An 18,671-nucleotide genomic window follows, 5' to 3' on the forward strand; every position below is an offset into this window, starting at 1 on the left:
AATAAAAGGTATCCAAATTGGAAGAGAAGAGGTAAAATTGTCACTGTATGCAGATGACATGATACTTTATATAAAAAAACCCTAAGGACTCCACACAAAAACTACTCCAACTGATCAATAAATTCAGCAAAGTAGCAGGATACAAGACTAACATTCAGAAGTTGGTCCCATTTCTGTAGACTAACAATGAAATATTAGAAAAAATACACAAAAAATTAAAATCATACCAAAAAAGTTAAACACCTAGGAATAAACCTGACTGAGAAGGTGACTTATACCTTGAGAATTATAAAACATTAATCAAGGAAATTAAAGAGGATTCAAAGAAATGGAAAGATATCCCATGTTCTTGGATTGGAAGAATTAATATGGTTAAAATGGCCATACTACCTAAAGCAATCTACAGATTTAATGCAATCCCTATCAAATTACCCACGATATTTTTCACAGAACCAGAATAATCCAAAAACTTATATGGAAAAATAAAAGACTGAGAATTGCAAAAGCAATTGAGGAAAAAAACCAAAGCAGGAGGTACAATGCTCCCAGACTTCAGACAATATTACAAAGCTACAGCAATCAAGACAGTATGATACTGATACAAAAACAGACATACAGACCAATGGAACAGAATAGAGAGCCCAGAAATAAACTCAGACATTTATGGTCAATTAATCTTAGACAAAGGAGGCAAGAATATAAAATAGGAAAAGGACAGTCTCTTCAACAAGTGGTGCTTGGAAACTAGAACACATCCTCACACAATGTATAAAAATAAACTCAAAATGGCTTAAAGACTTAAACATAAGACACGATATCATAAAAATCCTGGAAGAAAACACAGGCAAAACATTCTCTGACATAAACTGTAGCAATGTTTTCTTAGGTCAGTCTCCCAAGGCAACAGAAATAAAAGCAAAAACAATCAAATGGGACCTAATCAAACCAAAAGCTTTTGCACAACAAAGGAAACCATTAAAAAAAAAAAGACAACCTATACAATGGGAAAAAATAAGGATTCAACTAAGGGCTTAATCTCCAAAATACACGAACAACTCACACAACTCAACAAAAACCCAAACAACCCAATTGAAAAATGGGCAGAGAACCTAAATAGACATTTCTCCAAAGAAGATACAAGGACAGCCAGTAAGCACATGAAAAGATGCTCAATATCACTAATTACCAGAGAAATGCAAATCAAAACTACAATAAGGTACCACCTCACACTGGTCAGAATGACCATTATCAAAAAGTTCACAAATAACAAATGACAGAGAGGGTGTGGAGAAAAGGGAACCCTCCTACACTGTTAGTGGGAATGGAAATTGGTACAACCACTGTGGAGAACAGTATGGAGGTTCCTCAAAAAACTAAATATATAGATAACTACTATATGACCCAGCAACCCCACTTCTGGGCATATATCCAGACAAAACTATAACTGAAAAGGACACATGCATCCCAATGTTCACTGCAGTACTATTTACAATAGCCAAAACATGGAAGCAACCTAAAAGTCCATTGGCAGATGAATGGATTAAGAAAATGTAGAGCATATATACAATGGAATACTACTCAGCCATAAAAAAGAACAAAATAGTTCCATTTGCAGCAACATGGATATAACTAGAGATTCTCATACTAAGTGAAGTAAGTCAGAAAGAGAAAGATAAATACCATATGTCACTATATGTGGAATCTGAAATATGGCACAAATGAACCCATCTAGAAAAGAGAAATGGTTGCTGAAGGGGAGGGAGTTGGATGGACTGGGAGTAATGGGGTTAGCAGATGCAAACTTTTGCATCTAGCATGAATAAGCAATGAGGTCCTGCTATACAGCACAGGGAACTATATCAAATCTCCTGGAACAGGCCATGCTGGAAAAGAATATAAAAAAGAATGTATATAACTGAGTCAATTTGCTGTATAGCAGATTGGTACAATATTGTATTTTACTTTTAAAATTTTTCTTATTTCTTTGTCTTTTTAGGGCTGCACCCTCAGCATATGGAGGTTCCCAGGCTAGGGGTCAAATCAGAGCTATAGCTGCTGGCCTACACCACAGCCACAGCAAGTTGCATCTGTGATCTACACCACAGCTCATGGCAATGCTGGATCTTTAACCCACTGAGCCAAGCCAAAGATCGAACCTGTGTCTTCATGGATACTAGTTGGGTTTGTTACCGCTGAGCCAGGACGGGAACTCCTGGCACAATATTTTAAATCAACTATATGTTAATTTTCATTATTTATTTATTTATTCTGCATTTCAGGGCCGCCTCCATGGCATATGGAGGTTCCCAGGTCAGGGGTCGAATCAGAGCTATAGCCACTGGCCTACACCACAGCCATAGGATCTCGGGATCCAAGTCACATCTGAGACCTACACTATATAGTTCACAGCAACAATGGATCCTTAACTGAGCAAGGACAGGGATTGAACTTGCATTCTCATGGATACTAGTCAGATTTGCTTTCCCTGGGAACGCCAACTACAATTTCTAAAAAAAGTGAGTTTTCAGTGACAATTGGTCTTCTCATAATGATAGGCCAACTTTTTTTTTTTTTTTGGCTTTTTAGTGCCACACTTGCAGCATATGGAAGTTCCCAGGCTAGGGGTCAAATCGGAGCTGTAGCTGCCAACCTACACCACAGCCACAGCAACACAGGATCCGAGCCATGTCCGTGACCTACACTACAGCTCATGGCAACATGGTATCCTTAACCCACTGAGGGAGGCCAGGGATGGAACCTGCATTCTCATGGATACTAGTCAGATTTGTTTCCGCTGAGCCACAATGGGAACTCCCTGATAGGCCAACATTTATTGAACACTTACTTTGTCCAAGGCATTGTTCTAAGCTCTTATCATGCCCTGACATTTAATCTTCAAGGCAACCCCATCAGTGGTACTATTATTATCATCTCCATTTTAGAGATGAGGAAACTGAGAGGTTAATGATCTCCTGCTATAATGGAATAGTTGGGGTGTTTAAAGTATGACTGACTTTGACATCAGACTTACCAGGATCTGAATGTGATCCACTTCTTGGAGGGCCCAGGCAAGCTACCCAAACTGATTATAAAACTACATAATGTAGCTGGGAGGGGATTAAGATGGCAGAGTAGTAGGATGTGAAGCTCGCATTCTCCCACAAACACATCAAAAATATATCTACATGTGGAATGATGTGCACAGAAAATGAACTAAATGCTGGCAACCTCAGGATTCTGACAAAGCAAGAAAAATTCCACATCACCAGGTAGGACAAAAGAAAAAGAAAGAAAGAAAAAGGATGTGATATGGGGCCTGTGTCCCTAGGAGGGAGGTGGGAAAAAAGAAAATTTCTACACCCAGGGAAGTCTCTAACTGGCAAGAAGCTCAGCCAGGATACAGGAGGAACTTCAGAGTCTCAGAAGAAAACACAGCAATTGGTTTGTGGCAATTAAAATGGGAACAGTCTTGTACAAGTAGTTAGTGTTACCACCCTACAGTCCGCAGCCCAAGATGACTGTGTTGGTGTGGGCAGGGCCTGAGCACTGAAACTGTGGCTCTGGAGATCAGACTCAGAGAAAGAACTTGGGCTGGTTGCATGGGATGAAACTGGGGTTGGCGGTGTGGAAACAGCCTGAGGAACTAGAGGTCTAGGGTGACCACATTTGAGGGTGTAAGCTGAGGAAACCCTGACTGGCTTAGAGGGGTGCAGGAGAGAGAGAGTGTGGTTCCACCACTACAGCCTTATTCCCTGCATGCTCTCAGGGAATAAGAGGACCTATACCAGCACCACCAGCAGTAGCACAAGCAGCTGCTGCCTAGCAATGACAGGAGTTGCAGTAGCAGCCACAGGCTCCTCCACCCTAGGAGTGGTCTTGCAAACCACTGTCACCTCTGTCACAGACTCCATCCCTAGCAGGCACCTGGTTCCAGAAGAGGCAGTAAGCCACTGCTGCTCCCATCACGTGCTCTGGGTGCATGAGAGGAGCCACTACCACCAAGAACTCTAGCACAGGGCACCAGCCACCACATCTACACACCTGCTGTCAAGGGGACCAAAAACATAGGAATTTAGAAGATTATGAGAGGACAAATAAATGTTTCAGACAAAGGAACAAAATAACAAAAAAACTGAATGAAGAAGAGACAGGCAATCTACCTGGAAATGCATTCAGAGTGATGACAGTAAAGATGATCCAAGAGCTCAGAAAAAGAATGGAGGCACAGACCAAGAAGTTACAAGAAACATTTAACAAAGAGCTAGAATATTTAAAGAACGAGCAAACAAACAAAAAAAGAACAAGTAAACAAAGATGAATAACTCAATATCTGAAATGAAAAATACACTGGGGCAATCAATATTAGGATAACAGAGGCAGAAAAACAAATAAGTGAGGTAGAAGACAGTGGTGGAAATCACTGCCATGGAAAAGAATAAAGAAAAAAGAATGCAAAAAATTTCAGTCTATGAGACCTCTGGGACAACATATATGTACCAACATACACACCATAGGGGTCCCAGAAGGAGAAGAGAGAGAAAGAGCCAGAGAAAATAAGTGGAGAGATAATAGCCAAAAACAAATTCCCTAATGTGGGAAAAGAAACACTCAAGTTGAAGAAGCACAGAAAATCCCATACAGGATAAACGCAAGAAGGAACATGGTGAGGCACATACTAATCAAACTGACAAAAGTTAAATACAAAGAAAAAATATTAAAAGCAACAAGGGAAAAGCAACAAATAACAGAAGGGAACCCTCATACAGATATCAGCTAATTTTTCAGCAGAAGCTCTGCAAACCAAAAGGGAGTGATAAGATATATTTAGGGTGATGAATGGGAAGGACTTACAACCAAAAATGCTCTACCCAGTAAGACTCTCATTCAGATGTGATGGAGAAATTAAAAGCTAAAAGAATTCAGCACTACCAAACCAGCTTTACAACAAATGCTAAAAGAGTTTCTATAGAAAAGAGAAGGCCACAATTAGAAACAAGAAAATTATGAATGGGAAAGATCACCAGTAACAGCAAACATACAGTAAAGGTAGAAAATCATCTATACACAAATGATATCAAAACTAGCAACTGTAAAAAGAGGAGAGTATAAATACAAGATATTGAAAATGCATTTGTAATTAAGAGACCAGCAACTTAAAATATTTATAATATAAAATGCTATATCAAAACTTTGTTCTTATCTCAAATGAAAAAAGTACAGGACACACATTATAAAAAAGGAGAAGCAATCCAAATACAACCCTAATGATAATCATCAAATCACAAGAGAATGAAAGAAGAAGGGAAGGAAAAAGTCCAACATTAACAAATCCAAAACAATTTAAAAAAATGGAGTAAGTATATATATATCAATAATTACTTTGAATGTAAATGGATTAAATGTGCCAACCTAAAGGCATAAACTGGCTGAATGGATATAAAAACAAAGCCCATATATATGCTATCTATAAGAAACCCACTTCAGATCTAGGGACACATACAGGCTAAAAGATACTCCAGGCAAATGGAAATCACCCCACTTACATCAATGGACAGATCATCCAAACAGAAAATCATTAAAGAAACACAGGCCTTTAATGACACATTAGACTAAACAGACTTAATTGATACTTACAGAATACTCTATCCCAAAGCAGCAGAATACACATTCTTCTCAGTGCACATGCAACATTTTCCAGGATGAATTACATTCTGGGCCTCAAATCAAGCCTCAGTAAATTTAAGAAAAGTGAAATCATATCAAGCATTTTTTCCCAACCATAATGCTATGAGATTAGAAATCAACAATTAAAAAAAAAAACTGCAAAAAAAACATGAACATGTGGAAGCTAAACAATATGCTACTAAACAACCAATGGATGACTGAAGAAATGAAAAAACCTGAGAAAATTGAAAAATACCTAGAGACAAATGACAATGAAGATACAATCCAAAACCTATGAAACACAGCAAAAGCAATTTTAAGACAATACAATCTCACCTCAGGAAACAAGAAAAGTCCCAACTAAACAACCTAACCTTATAGCTAAAGCAACTACAGAAAGAACAAACGAAACCCAAAGTTAGTAGAAGGAAAAGAATCATAAAGATCAGAACAGGAAAAAATGATAGAAATGAAGAAAACAGCCAATGATCAATGAAACTAAAAGCTGGTTCTTTGAAAAGATAAAATTGATAAACTTTTAACTTTCAAGTTTATTGACTTGAGGCCGTGAAAAAAAATGGAATGGCCTCAAGTCAATAAACTTAGAAATGAAAAAGGAGATATAACTGACACCACAGCAATACAAAGGATTATAAGAGACTACTACAAGTGACTATATGCCAATAAAATGGAAAACCTAGAAGTAATTCTTAGAAAGGTACAAACTTCTAAGACAACCAGGAGGAAACAGAAAATATAAATAGACCAATCACAAATACTGAAACTGCATTTAAAAAATTTCCATCAGGGAGTTCCCACTGTGGCACAGCAGAAACAAATCCGACTAGGAACCATGAGGTTGCAGGTTCAATCCCTGACCTCACTCAGTGGGTTAAGGATCGGTGTTGCCATGAGTTGTGGTGTAGGTCACAGACGTGGCTCAGATCCTGCATTGCTGTGGCTGTGGTGTAGACTGGCAGCTGTAGCTCCGATTTGAACCCTAGCCTGGGAACTTCCACATGCCGCGGGTGTGGCCTTAAAAAGCCAAAAATAAAAATAAAAACTCCCATCAAACAGAAGCCCAGTACCAGACGGCTTCACAGGCAAATCCTAACAAACATTTAGAGAAGAGTTAACACCTATCCTTCTGAAACTCTTCCAAAAAAAAAAAAAAAAATGCAGAGGAAGGAACACACCCAAACTCATTCTATGAGGCCACACCTCACACCAAAAACAGACAGAGGCACCACAAAAAAACCCGCAGGCTAATACCATTGATGAACATTGAGGCAAAATCCTCAACAACGTATGAGAAATCAAATCAAAAAATATATTAAAAGGATCATAAACCATGATCAAGTGGAATTTATCCCAGGGATGCAAGAATTTTTCAATATATACAAATCAATGTTATACACCACAAATTGAAGAATAAAAACCACATGGGCATCTGAATAGACACTGAAAAAGCTTTTTGACAAAATTCAACACAATTTGTGATTAAAAACTCTCCAGAAAGTAAGCATAGCAGGAACCTACCTCAACATAATAAAGGCCATACATGATAAACCTAAAGCTAACATCGTTCTCAATGGTGAAAAGCTGAAAGCATTTTTGCTAAGATCAGGAACAAGACAAGATGTCCATCTCACCACTTTTATGCAACATAGTTTTGGAAGCCCTAGCTACGGTAATCAGAGAAGAAAAATAAAAGGAATCCAAATTGGAAAAGAACTGTCACTATTTGCAGATGACATGATACTATACAAAGAAAATCCTGAAGGTGCTTCCAGAAAACTACTATAGCTCATCAATGAATCTGGTAAAGTTGCAGGATACAAATTCATACAGAAAAAAACAAAAATAAATCAATGGTACCTAATCAAACTTACAAGCTTTTGCACAGCAAAGGAAACCATAAAAACAACAACAACAAAAACAAAAAACCAAAGACAACCTACGGAATGGGAGAAAATACTTTCAAATGATGCAACTGATAAAGGCTTAATCTCTAAAATACACAAACAACTTACACAACTCCACAGCAAAAAACAAAACAAAACAAAAAACATTGAAAAATGGGCAGAAGACCTGAATAGATGTTTCACCAAGGAAGATATACGTATGGCCAACAGGCACATGAAAAAATGCTTGACATCACTAATTATTAGAGAAATGCAAATCAAAACCACAATGAGATACCACCTTGCACTGGTCAGAATGGCCATCATTAACAAGTCAGCAAATAATAAATGCTGGAGAGGCTGTGGAGAAAAGGGTACCCTCCTTCATGGTTAATGGGAATGTAAATTGGTACAACCACTATAGAAAACAGCATGGGGGCATCTCAGAACACTAAATGTAGAACTACCATATGACCCAACAATCCCACTCCTGGGCATACATCTGGACAAAGTTTTCACTGAAAAAGACACCTGCACCCTTATGTTCATTGCAGCACTATTCACAATAGCTAAAACATGGAAACAACCTAAATGTCCATCAACAGCTGAATGGATTAAGATGTGGTATACATACACTATGGAATACTACTCAGCCATAAAAAGAACAAACTAATGCCATTTGCAGCAGCATGGATGGAACTAGAGACACTCATACGAAATAAGTCAGAAAGAGAAAGACAAATACCATATGATATCACTTATATCTGGAATCTAATATAGGCACAAATGAATCTGTCTACAGAAAAGAAACAAACTCATGGACATGGAGAACAGACTTGTGGTTGCCAAGGGGGTGGTCGAGTGAGTGGGATGGACTGGCAGTTTGGGGTTAGTAGATGCAAACTATTGCATTTGGAGTGGATAAGCAATGATATATTGCTGTATAGCACAGAGAAATATACCTAGTCAATTGTGATGGAACATGATGGGGGATAATGTGAGAAAAAGAATGTGTATAAATATGTATGAATGGACACTTTGCTGTACAGAAGTTGACAGAACATTGTAAATCAACTATAATAAATTAATACACAGAAATCTCCTGCATTCCTATACACTAGGAATGAAAGATCAGAAAAAGAAATTAATAATCTCATTTACCATCAAATTAAAGGGAATAAAATACATAAGAATAAACCTACCTAAAAAAAAAAAAACAAAAGATTTGTACTCTGAAAACTCTAAGACACTGATGAAGGAAATCAAAGATGATATAAACAAATGAAAAGATATACCATGTTCTTGGACTGGAAGAATCATTATCTTCAAAATGACTCTTCTATCCAAGGCAATCCACAGATTCAGTGCAATCCCTATTAAATTACCAATGGCATTTTTCACAGAACTAGAAAAAAAATTTAAGATTTGTATGGAAACACAAAAGACCCTGAATAGCCAAAGAAAACTTGAGAAAGAAAAACTGAACTGGAAAAATCAGGCTCCCTGACTTCAGACTATACTACAAAGCTACAGTTGTCAAAATAGTATGGTGCCTGCACAAAAACAGAAATATAGATGAGTGGAACAGCACAGAGAGCCTGAAAATAAATCCATGCACATATGGTCAATTAATCCACAACAAAGGAGGCAAGAAAATACAATGGAGAAAAAGACCATTGTAGATCAAGTTTCTTCAGTAAGTGCTGATGGGACAATTGGACAGCTACATGTAAAACAATGAAATTAGAATACTCTCAAACACTATACACAAATATAACCTCAAAATGGATTAAAGTCCTAAACCTAAGGCTGGATATATAAAATCTTAGAGAAAAACACTCTTTACATAAATTGCAGCAATATCTTTTTGGATATCCACCTCCTAGAGAATGAAACTAACAAAAATAAACCAATGGGATTTAATTAAACCTATAAAAGCTTTTGCACAGCAAAGGAAACCATAAACAAAATGAAAAGACAACCCACAGAATATGAGAAATATCTCTGCAAATGAAGAGACTGACATGAGACTAACCTATATACACACATACATACATATATATACATATGTATACATATCGCCAATTAAAAAATGGTCAGAAGATCTAAACAGACATTTCTCCAAAGACAACAGATGGCCAAAAAGTACATGAAAAGATCATTAATTATTAGAGAAATGCCAAAAACTACCATGCAGTATTAATGGCAGGCATCTCATACACCTAAAAGAAAAGTTGTAATCCTTCCGCCTCTTTTAGAAATGAACAGTTTAAAACTGAATAGTTTGGAGACCTTCCTTATGTTTTTCCCTCCCTTGACTGTACCCTAAACACAATCACTTGTGAGTTAAAGATTATGCACCCTGAGCAGCCTGTGAGTTAAAGATTATGCTAAGTACCTGATGTTTTTCAGGAACTTTCCTAGTTTGTTCTAATTTCTGATGAATACACCTTTTCCCCAAGTATTGTTATTCCAGAAAAAATCAAGATGCCATAACCCAGAAGACCACCACCAAGATCATGATGAGATCTGATGCCGGCTTCAATGACTAAAATTCCCTGAGAGAAAGAAGAATGGATGTTTGCCCTAACCCCTGATTCTTATCTGAAACCCTGTTTTTCTCCCTTTAGATTATAAAACTCCCAGCAATTCTTCCCCAAGGGTGGACAAGTCTTTGAGGCATTAGACTGCTGTGGCCTCCTCTGCCTGGCAAAGCAATAAAAACTATTTTTTTCTCCTTCATCCAAAACTCTGCCTTTACATTTCTGCTCAGCACCTGTGGACAGGGCCAAATTTTGGCAGCAGTATTACCTCACATCAGTTGGAATGGCTAGCATCAAAAAATCTACAAACAACAAAGGCTGGAGAGGGTGTGGAGAAAAAGCAATCCCCTTAAACTGTTGGTGGGAACGTAGGCTGACGCACCCACTATGGAGGACAGTATGAAGGGGAGGTTCCTCGAAAAACTAAAAATAGAGTTACCATATGACCTAGTAATCCCACTCCTGTCATATATCCAGAGAAAACCATAATTCGAAAAGATATACGTACCGCTAATGTTTGTTGCAGCACTATTTACAATAGCCAAGACATGGAAGCAACCTAAATGTCCATCAACAGAAGACTGGATAAAGAAGAAGCGGTACATGTATACAATGGAATATTACTCGGCCATAAAAAGAACAAAATAATGCCATTTGCAGCAATATGGATGGACCTAGAGATTATCATACTAAAGTGACGTTAAAGACAAGTATCATATAGTATCACTACTGTGTGGAATCTAATACAAAATGATACAAAAGAATTTACGAAACAGAAAACGACTCAAGGATTTTGAAAACAAGCTTATGGTTACCAAAGGGGAAACGTTGTAACCATAAGCTTGGGGGGGATTAAATTAGGAGGTTGAGATTGACATAAACACACTACTATATATAAACCAGATAGGACCTACTTATAGTACAGGTAAATTTACTCAAAACTGCATAATAAACTGTATGGGAATATAATCTGAAAAGGAATGGATATACATATAACTAATTTACTTTGCATACACCTGAAACTAACACAACTTTTTAAGTCAACTATGCTCCAATAAAATTAAAAACAAAACAACAAAAAAATCCCTACATAACTGTGCTGCTCATCACTACACAGCAGAGGGTCCCTGCTGAGACACCCACACCCCTCACCTAATAGACCACGTGGTTGAGCAGGATGCCTGCCTGGAACCAGAGGTGAGGGCTGGCACTGGGCCACAAGGCTGCTCTAGGCCTTTCTCTGTGGCCAATGTCAAGATCTGCGGAGTGTTTAAGGAGCAAAGCACAATGGCTTTAAGGCACCAGCCCTCTTCCCTGCAAAGCCTTGACCTGTGTGGAGTCAAGATGCCTGAATAACCCCAGCCCAGCTGCTTGTGGGGGAAGGGAGGTCTCATCCAAAAGCTTCTAATTTGGGTGCAGCCTGTCCCCTTCCCTCCGTGCTTGTTAGATATGCAGTGTGGTTTTCAGAGTCTGTGTTGACGCCACATGGTCACGCCACTGAAGCATTTTACTCCCTGAGCAGAGGCACTTAGCACAAGGAAGAACACATTGTTTTCATGGCTAGTTGGCTCTTAATACTTCCCCCAGAGGGCTCCACGCTCAAAGAAAGGGTGTCTGGGATGTGTGGGAAGATGCCAGTAAGGTAAAGGGTTCCCAGCGACACAGTTCAGAATGCCAGCCAGGCAGGAAGAACGGCTCAAGCTGTTAATAACAGAGTTTTGGTGAAAAGAAAAAAAGTAGACAACAAAGAAATTACACACACACAGTTTTTTCTTTATTGGTAAATTAACGTTAGTTCATGTCAGTGATTCTGCCTCGACCAAGATCAATTTTGTCTCCTAGGATATATTTTAGCAAAGTCTGGAGATATTCTGGGTTGTCACAACCAGGCAAAGATGAGGGTGTTACTGGCACCTAGTGGGTGGAGACACCAGGGATGCTGCCAAACATCCTACAACACACAAGATAGTCCCCTCAACAAAGAATTCTCTGGTCCCAATGTCAGTAGTGCCGAAGCTGAGGAAATCTGGCTTATGTTAACTCTGCACAGGTAAGAAAGCTGCCCCTGCAACCTCACTGCACTAGTAATTACATTAGTCACATGCTCAGCACCAGCACAGAGCACTCAAAAGCAGTATCATCTGGGTGTAGAGCCTGGCTTGAATTTTAGCTGCAGAACTGTCCAGCTCTGTGACTTTGGATAAGTGATCTAACTCCAGTGAGCTTCAGTTTTCTCTTCTGCCAAACGTAGAAAAGATTGGCCACAGCTAACCTTGTGAGGATCAAATTACTTGAGATGGTAAGAAAGCATTTAGCACCATGTCCACACCCTGCATCATCAAGTCCCAGCAAAGTGGGGGCAAAACAGAATGAAACAAGTTTAGGAGAAATACACCAGACAGTTCAGTAACCTGAGGGAAGTGGAGTTTGAGTCTGACAAGATCTCAGAGAAGCTCAGAAGGTGCCTCTTCCCTAGAGGGTCCTTAGCCCCAGCGAGCCTCACCTCTGTGTACTCACACCCACAGGGTGCCTCAATGTCCTTCCTATTGACTATCTCTGCTCAGCCCAGGCATCTGGTCACTCTGGTGTCCAGGTCTCTACTGCAAGAGGCCAAGCATGAGCCCAGCAATGGTCTGGTCAAGAGAAAAAGACACATGGCCCCATGTCATTGTTCTCCCTGTGCATGGAGCTTTTTTCCACTGTTCCAATGCTGAGCAAAACCAGGCCAGACTTGGCCATACCTGCCTTTGGTCTGATGCGCCCCCACCCCACACTTTTCAGAGCCAATATATGCCTCAACACGGTTACCTCCAGTATCCAGAGCCCTGTCCTCAGAGCAGTCCAGGGGCTTGCCTCATCCCAAGTCCACAGATTTCCTGGTGCAGCGTCCTCTGCCAGTTTCAAAGGCTCTGCAGGCAGGGAAGAACCACAGAGCATGAAGGGGGCTGCTTAGCCAGCCACTCTGACGGCTTCAAACGGCCTTCAAATCAAAGAGCTAAGAGATGCCCTGGAAGCCATCTAGCACAGTTTCCCCAAGTAGGTGAGACTGAAGCTCATAGAGAGGAAGTGACAGGGCTGCCCTCAGCCCACAGGGCACCTTTGTGCAAATCAAAAATAGCATCAGGAGGAAGGCAGTCCTGGGCCAGGGTGAGCAGCCAACAAACAACGTAGCTCTCAGGCCAGCAGACAGTCCTGTGCAGAAGCTCTGGGAAAGGGCGGTCACAGAGCTGAGATCAGACTGACAACCTCTTAGTAGAGATGGAGTCAGTTATACACAGAAAATGAGTGGCTCCTGGGCGCTCTGCTGTCCCTGCAACCTGGTCAACAAGCCTGGATTTCACATTCCATCTTCCTTTGGCCCCTTTAATAACAGAAAGCAGACACTTGGGAGTGGTGTAGGTTCCTGGTGCAATTACATGCAGTTAATTGTAACCAGTTCTGTTTGTTCTGATTTTAAAGAGTAAATGAAACTCATATACAGAATTTCTCAGAAGCCCAAGATATGGAAGAAAGTAACAGGACTAGAAAGTTTAGCTTATCTTGGGAAACAAGGGGCCTCTGCTCCATCCATGCCAGACGGTGAGGAGAGTGATGCATCCTCAGACAAACAACTGATCCTCTGCTAGATGCCCAAGATCACAAGGCCAGCTTCCTTCTTCATGACTGAACAATGCTCAAGGAGTTCCCACTGTGGCTCAGTGGTAAAGAACTAACTAGTATCCATGAGGATGCAGGTTTGATCCCTGGCCTCATTCAGTGGGTTAAGGATCTGGTGTTGCTGTGAGCTGTGGTGTAGGTTGCAGACATGGCTCAGATCTGAGCAGGCCAGCAGCTGCAGCTCCGATTGGATTCCTAGCCTGGGAACTTACATATGCTGCAGGTGTGGCCCTAAAAAGAAAAAAAAAAAGAGAGAAAAAAATGTTCAGTTTCCTAGAATACAGCATAATCCCTCCAGGGCAGGGACAGTTTTATGACACCCTTAACCAGTATCTCTACAGGTTAAAGTAATAATCATTGCAAATCTTTGAGAAATAATTATTCTGTGCCAGGCACTATCAAAGAGCTTTTAGGTCCTTTTCTATTTAGCAACTTCACAACTCATGCTTTGGGACCTATTTTCATTATTCCATGTTGACTGATAATGGAACTGGGACACAAAGGATGAGGAACTTACCCCAAACCATGCAGCTACAAGTGTGGCGGCACCTAGATTTGAATCAGGTATCTCAGTTCCAGAGCCAGTGTTCTTAACTTCTAATTATACTGCTTCTAATAATGCAGCCCACACAGGTGATCGGTCAATGTTTGGGGTGGGTAACAGGAGTTACTCAGAGGTGCGAAGCAAAGGAGGAGGTCTGAAGCTAAGCCAAAATGTGCATGACTGCCAGTGAGCTCACTCTGCATACTCTTCTGGGGTGGAGTAGGGGGAGACATGGGTCTTGAGGGCTCTGCACCAGGAGCCTGGCTCTAATAGGGTGGCTTCTACTGGAGGAGCTGCAGAAGGCTGTTTTTCAACCACATGAGCCAAAGGATCTAGAAACGTGCCTAGAGCTGGGAACAGCGCTCTCTCTGGCCAGCGCTCCCAACCCCCGCAGGCTTCATTAAGGGACAAGGCAGAGAAAATGGCTCCAGGGCAGCCCACTCCCACTCTCCACATCTCCCCAAGATCCTGACTTAGAGGAGTGCAGGTATTCCAATTTCCTCAGGTGATTGGGGTGAGGATGAGGGGCAGCTGAAAAGGAAGAGACGCTATCAAGCTGGGGCTAGAAATGATACCTTTGCTTATCCTGATCTTGGAGAGCCCAATTTACTCAGCCTCACAAGTGTCAGCAGTTCTCAGCCCAGGGGCCCATCTACTTCCTACTTCAATTAGACCACTTGGTTTTTTCCCTTAATACCCAGGTTATTTTGATTTCTTGAAATATTTTTGATTCAGAAGCTATTTTAATCTCTATTTTTCTTGTCTAACAGTGGCATTTGGGGGTAGGAAATGTAGTCCAATTACAGCTTTGATTGCATCCCATGCTATATGGGAACGATTGTATTTCTATCATTTTTTAATATATTGTGTACTTGGTGTCTTTCACAGAGTAGTTATTCAATAGTTTCTGAGCAATTGGATAGCTTTTATTTTATTTTTTAATTTTTATTTTTTCATTTATAATGATTTTTATTTTTTCCATCATAGCTGGTTTTAGATAGTTTTAATAAGCTTAGCATTCTACATCTCCAAAGTCCTTATCATGAGATGGTCATGAGCAGTGAGTCTGACTGCTTTTTTTACTAAAATATTTTTAAACACACTTTGCATAGCTTTGGCAAAGATTTTTGTATTCTTGAAATATATTTTATCCTCCATTTAAAAATTTTGTCTTGAAAAGTTCATTAAATCACTCTTAATGAAATGTGGAATAAAACTGTTCCATTTATTCTGCTGATCAAACATTCACTTATCACTGTTTTCTTTGATTAGCATTCATTCAATGCCCCAGGAGCTGTGCCTCATGGCCCAGGGCTCTGAGTTCTGGAGGATGTCTGGGCAAAAACCTAGGCACTACTAGCCCTCCACTGGGAGTGCATCTCTTCTTTGTGCCAAGGCATCACATGACACACACAGCCTGGCTTCCTGGGCAGCCTGTCAGGGAATTGTTACAGCTAAAAACCAGTTAAAACAGTCTCCACTCTGTTACGCCCTGCCTTGGCCCACTCAAGTGATTTCACCCTTGCTTAATTGCTTTCTTTTACTAATGATTACTTTCTAGCTAGAGTTATATTGCACACCGACTGGGTGTTTTCCTCCTTTGAAACACTAACACTCCCTTCCTTTGTAAGCATTCTTTATTCCAAAAAGGTGGTCTTGGTGTAATAACCCCAAAGACTACCAGAAACCATCACCTGACTGATGTTGGCCTGGACGATTTTAAAAACAGCTGTGGAAGGAGAAGAACGCAGGCATCCTGATCCTTATCAACAGCCTTGTTTTTCTTTGAGCTAAAACTTTAAGACCCTTTGTCATCCCCTCTCAAGGAAGGACACAGTTTTGAGGACATCAGCCTGCTGTGATATCCTCTGCCTGGCAAACCAATAAAGCTGTTCTATCTGCTTTACCCAAAACTCTCGTTGCCCAGACTTAATTTGGTTCTGGTGGACAGAGGCTGTGTTTTGGCTACAGAATTAAGGCTCCTGACCTCCAAAGGATGGGGGTGGGAGTGCCTCTGAGGACACTCACTGGCGAGTAGCCATGCCTCCCCCACTGCCAACTCCCCAGGCGCTGCCCTGGCCCCTCCTGCGCCCCCTCTTCCATGCACAGGGTAGCGGGGTACTAGAGTCTTAAAGCCTACCCATGTCCTTCCAGGGGAGGGAGGAACACATCTTCCTAACAGTACTTCTTAGGGGTCAGCCTGACACCCAGCAGGACCTTGTGGGACCCTCCTGGACACAAAAGTCCTTCTGTGTTCCTTTGTTCCAGTTTGTAGGAAATAGGATTCATTCAGCCTCCAAAACCTTCCCCTAGCTCCAAAAGGCAGGTTTAAACATTTGCCAATCAGGGAATGAGGGACAGTCAAGAAAAGTTGCAGCCTTGGGGCAGGGTCCCTGTTCCTCTACAAGGAATAAACATAGTATCTTTGAGGTCTTCAGGGGACCAGCGAGCCGGTGGCTGAGTTTAAAGCCGAAGAGCCCAAAGCGAAATTAAATATTACTGGAACCCACTGTAAGGGTGAGGGGGGATGGTTAGGAGACTGAGTCCCACTGCATCAGATCCAGCCCCGCAACGCCGGACAACCCCCCTCTTCCCCACTTCCCCACCGTCAGGAGGTCGGGCGCAGAAACTCGAAGCCGGGACCCTGCGCCTCCCACTCCGCTTCCCCAGGACGCGCGGGTCGGCCGCCTCTGGAGCACCGCCAGCCGGAGCGAGCCGGGCGGGAGGGCAGGGGCTTGACCAGGGACAAAGTTCTCCTGGAACACTGCAAACAGTTCTTTCCAAACACTCGGCTCGGAGCGAACGCGTACATAGGACTCAAAAGTTGGTCTCGCGCAACAGCAGCCCCGGGACGCGGTGCAGGGTCCACCTTTACTTACCTGGCGCGGGTCTCGGAGGGCGGACAGCACCCGGCGGCGGTGCGGCTGTGGGCCGAGAGTCGCGCCTCCCCGGTCTCGGGCTCCAGAGCAGCTCAGCCGGAGCGGAAAGTAGAGATGCCGAGCAGGAGTTCGGGCTCCATGGGACTGGAAGTGCGTTCCGGGCGGCGGGGGCCGGTCCGCTCGGCTCTCAGTCACTCGGGCAGGCAGGTGAACCTAGGGGAAGAAGCAAGGCGCGAGCCGCAGCGGCGAGGAAAGCCTTCGCGGAGAGTTTCCACTTTCTGACAAAATCCGCGGGCACCCGCAGCGCATGCGCTGAGGGCTTAGCGGCCTGGGCGCGGGCGCCCTCTGGGGGCCTGGCGGAGGCAAGGGCCAGGAGCTGACCGCGCTGCCCCGCCCCGCGCCGCCAGGGGCCCTGGGGGCGGAGCTCCCTGATTCAGCCACCACCTCGCTAGTCCCCTGAAGAGCTCAAAGATGTTATGTTTATTCCTTGTAGAGGAACAGGGACCCTCGACTCTGTCACGCACTCCTGGCTCCTGGGCACACGTAAACCTGGAGACCTCCTCTCCACTTCTGGGAAAGCGGGAACATTTGGAAGGGCGAGGGGGGGGAGGGAAGCGATGCTTCTTTTCACACAGATTCCAAGAAACTTCTTGGATGGATGCTCACCTGCCCCTAAAAAACAGTGAGGAGATCGCTCTGGGCATCCTCCGGGTCTGCAGGAGGACCTGGCATGTGGTAGGAGCCTGGTAATTATTTAGTAAATAAATGCATGAATAAATGAAGGCTTTTTTTTCATCCCATAATGTCTTCTGGAATACATGTACTTCACAAATAGGTCGAAGATAAAGAAATGCTCGGGGAGCACTATGGTTTAAAAATAAATAAAAACCTGCTGCTATGTAAGCGTTAACTACTGCCACATGTTATGAGGCACTTTAGAATGAAAGTTGGGCTGTCTTGTTCCAAACTTATGAAAAGTCAAATTCAGACAAATGAGCTCTGGAGGTGTATACTGTGCATTGCATCTGTTTTGCAACAGTAAAATAGGTATCTCCAGTAATCCAAGCAGATTATTCCACATCCAAGAACTGAAAGGAACCAGCTGCCAAGTGGAGGGATACTCACCTGTGAAATGGCTGGATCCACTTCATGAGGTGGGTTTTCGGCTGGAATAAGAGCAGATGCTTCTACCTGGCACAGGAGCTGGTCGCTATATTCACGGTCCCCTCCACTGCTCTTTGATCCGTGGGGGCTTGGGCTTAGGCCAAGGGATTACCTGCAAGACCTTAGTCCTTGGCCCCACACAGCTGCCCAAGGGATGAAGTGTCAGTGTCTAAGTTCTTGACCACACAGGGTACAGATGTCTATACGTGAGTGGGTTTTGGACAGGAAGGATTTTCCACTTTGGACTCCAGGAAGCTACCTTTGCAATTAAGTTCCATTAAATGCATTCCTTCCTTCGTCAGTCACCGGTCACTGT

At 42.2% G+C, this 18,671-nt stretch overlaps 1 protein-coding gene across 1 annotated transcript in view; it reads right to left on the reverse strand.

Annotated features, from left to right (window-relative positions):
- Nucleotides 1-18,671, reverse strand: part of LOC102164631 (translation initiation factor IF-2-like) — a 55,545-nt gene that overhangs the window by 33,926 nt on the left and 2,948 nt on the right. The window contains exons 3-5 of the mRNA XM_021073699.1: nt 17,475-17,603; nt 17,192-17,375; nt 12,920-13,020 (exon numbers count right to left, since the gene is read on the reverse strand). Coding sequence (XP_020929358.1) covers nt 12,920-13,020; nt 17,192-17,375; nt 17,475-17,603 — 414 coding nt within the window. The remainder of the gene's footprint in view (nt 1-12,919; nt 13,021-17,191; nt 17,376-17,474; nt 17,604-18,671) is intronic.

The sequence above is a fragment of the Sus scrofa genome, chromosome 14 (assembly GCF_000003025.6).
Source record: "Sus scrofa isolate TJ Tabasco breed Duroc chromosome 14, Sscrofa11.1, whole genome shotgun sequence".
Taxonomy (NCBI): domain Eukaryota; kingdom Metazoa; phylum Chordata; class Mammalia; order Artiodactyla; family Suidae; genus Sus; species Sus scrofa.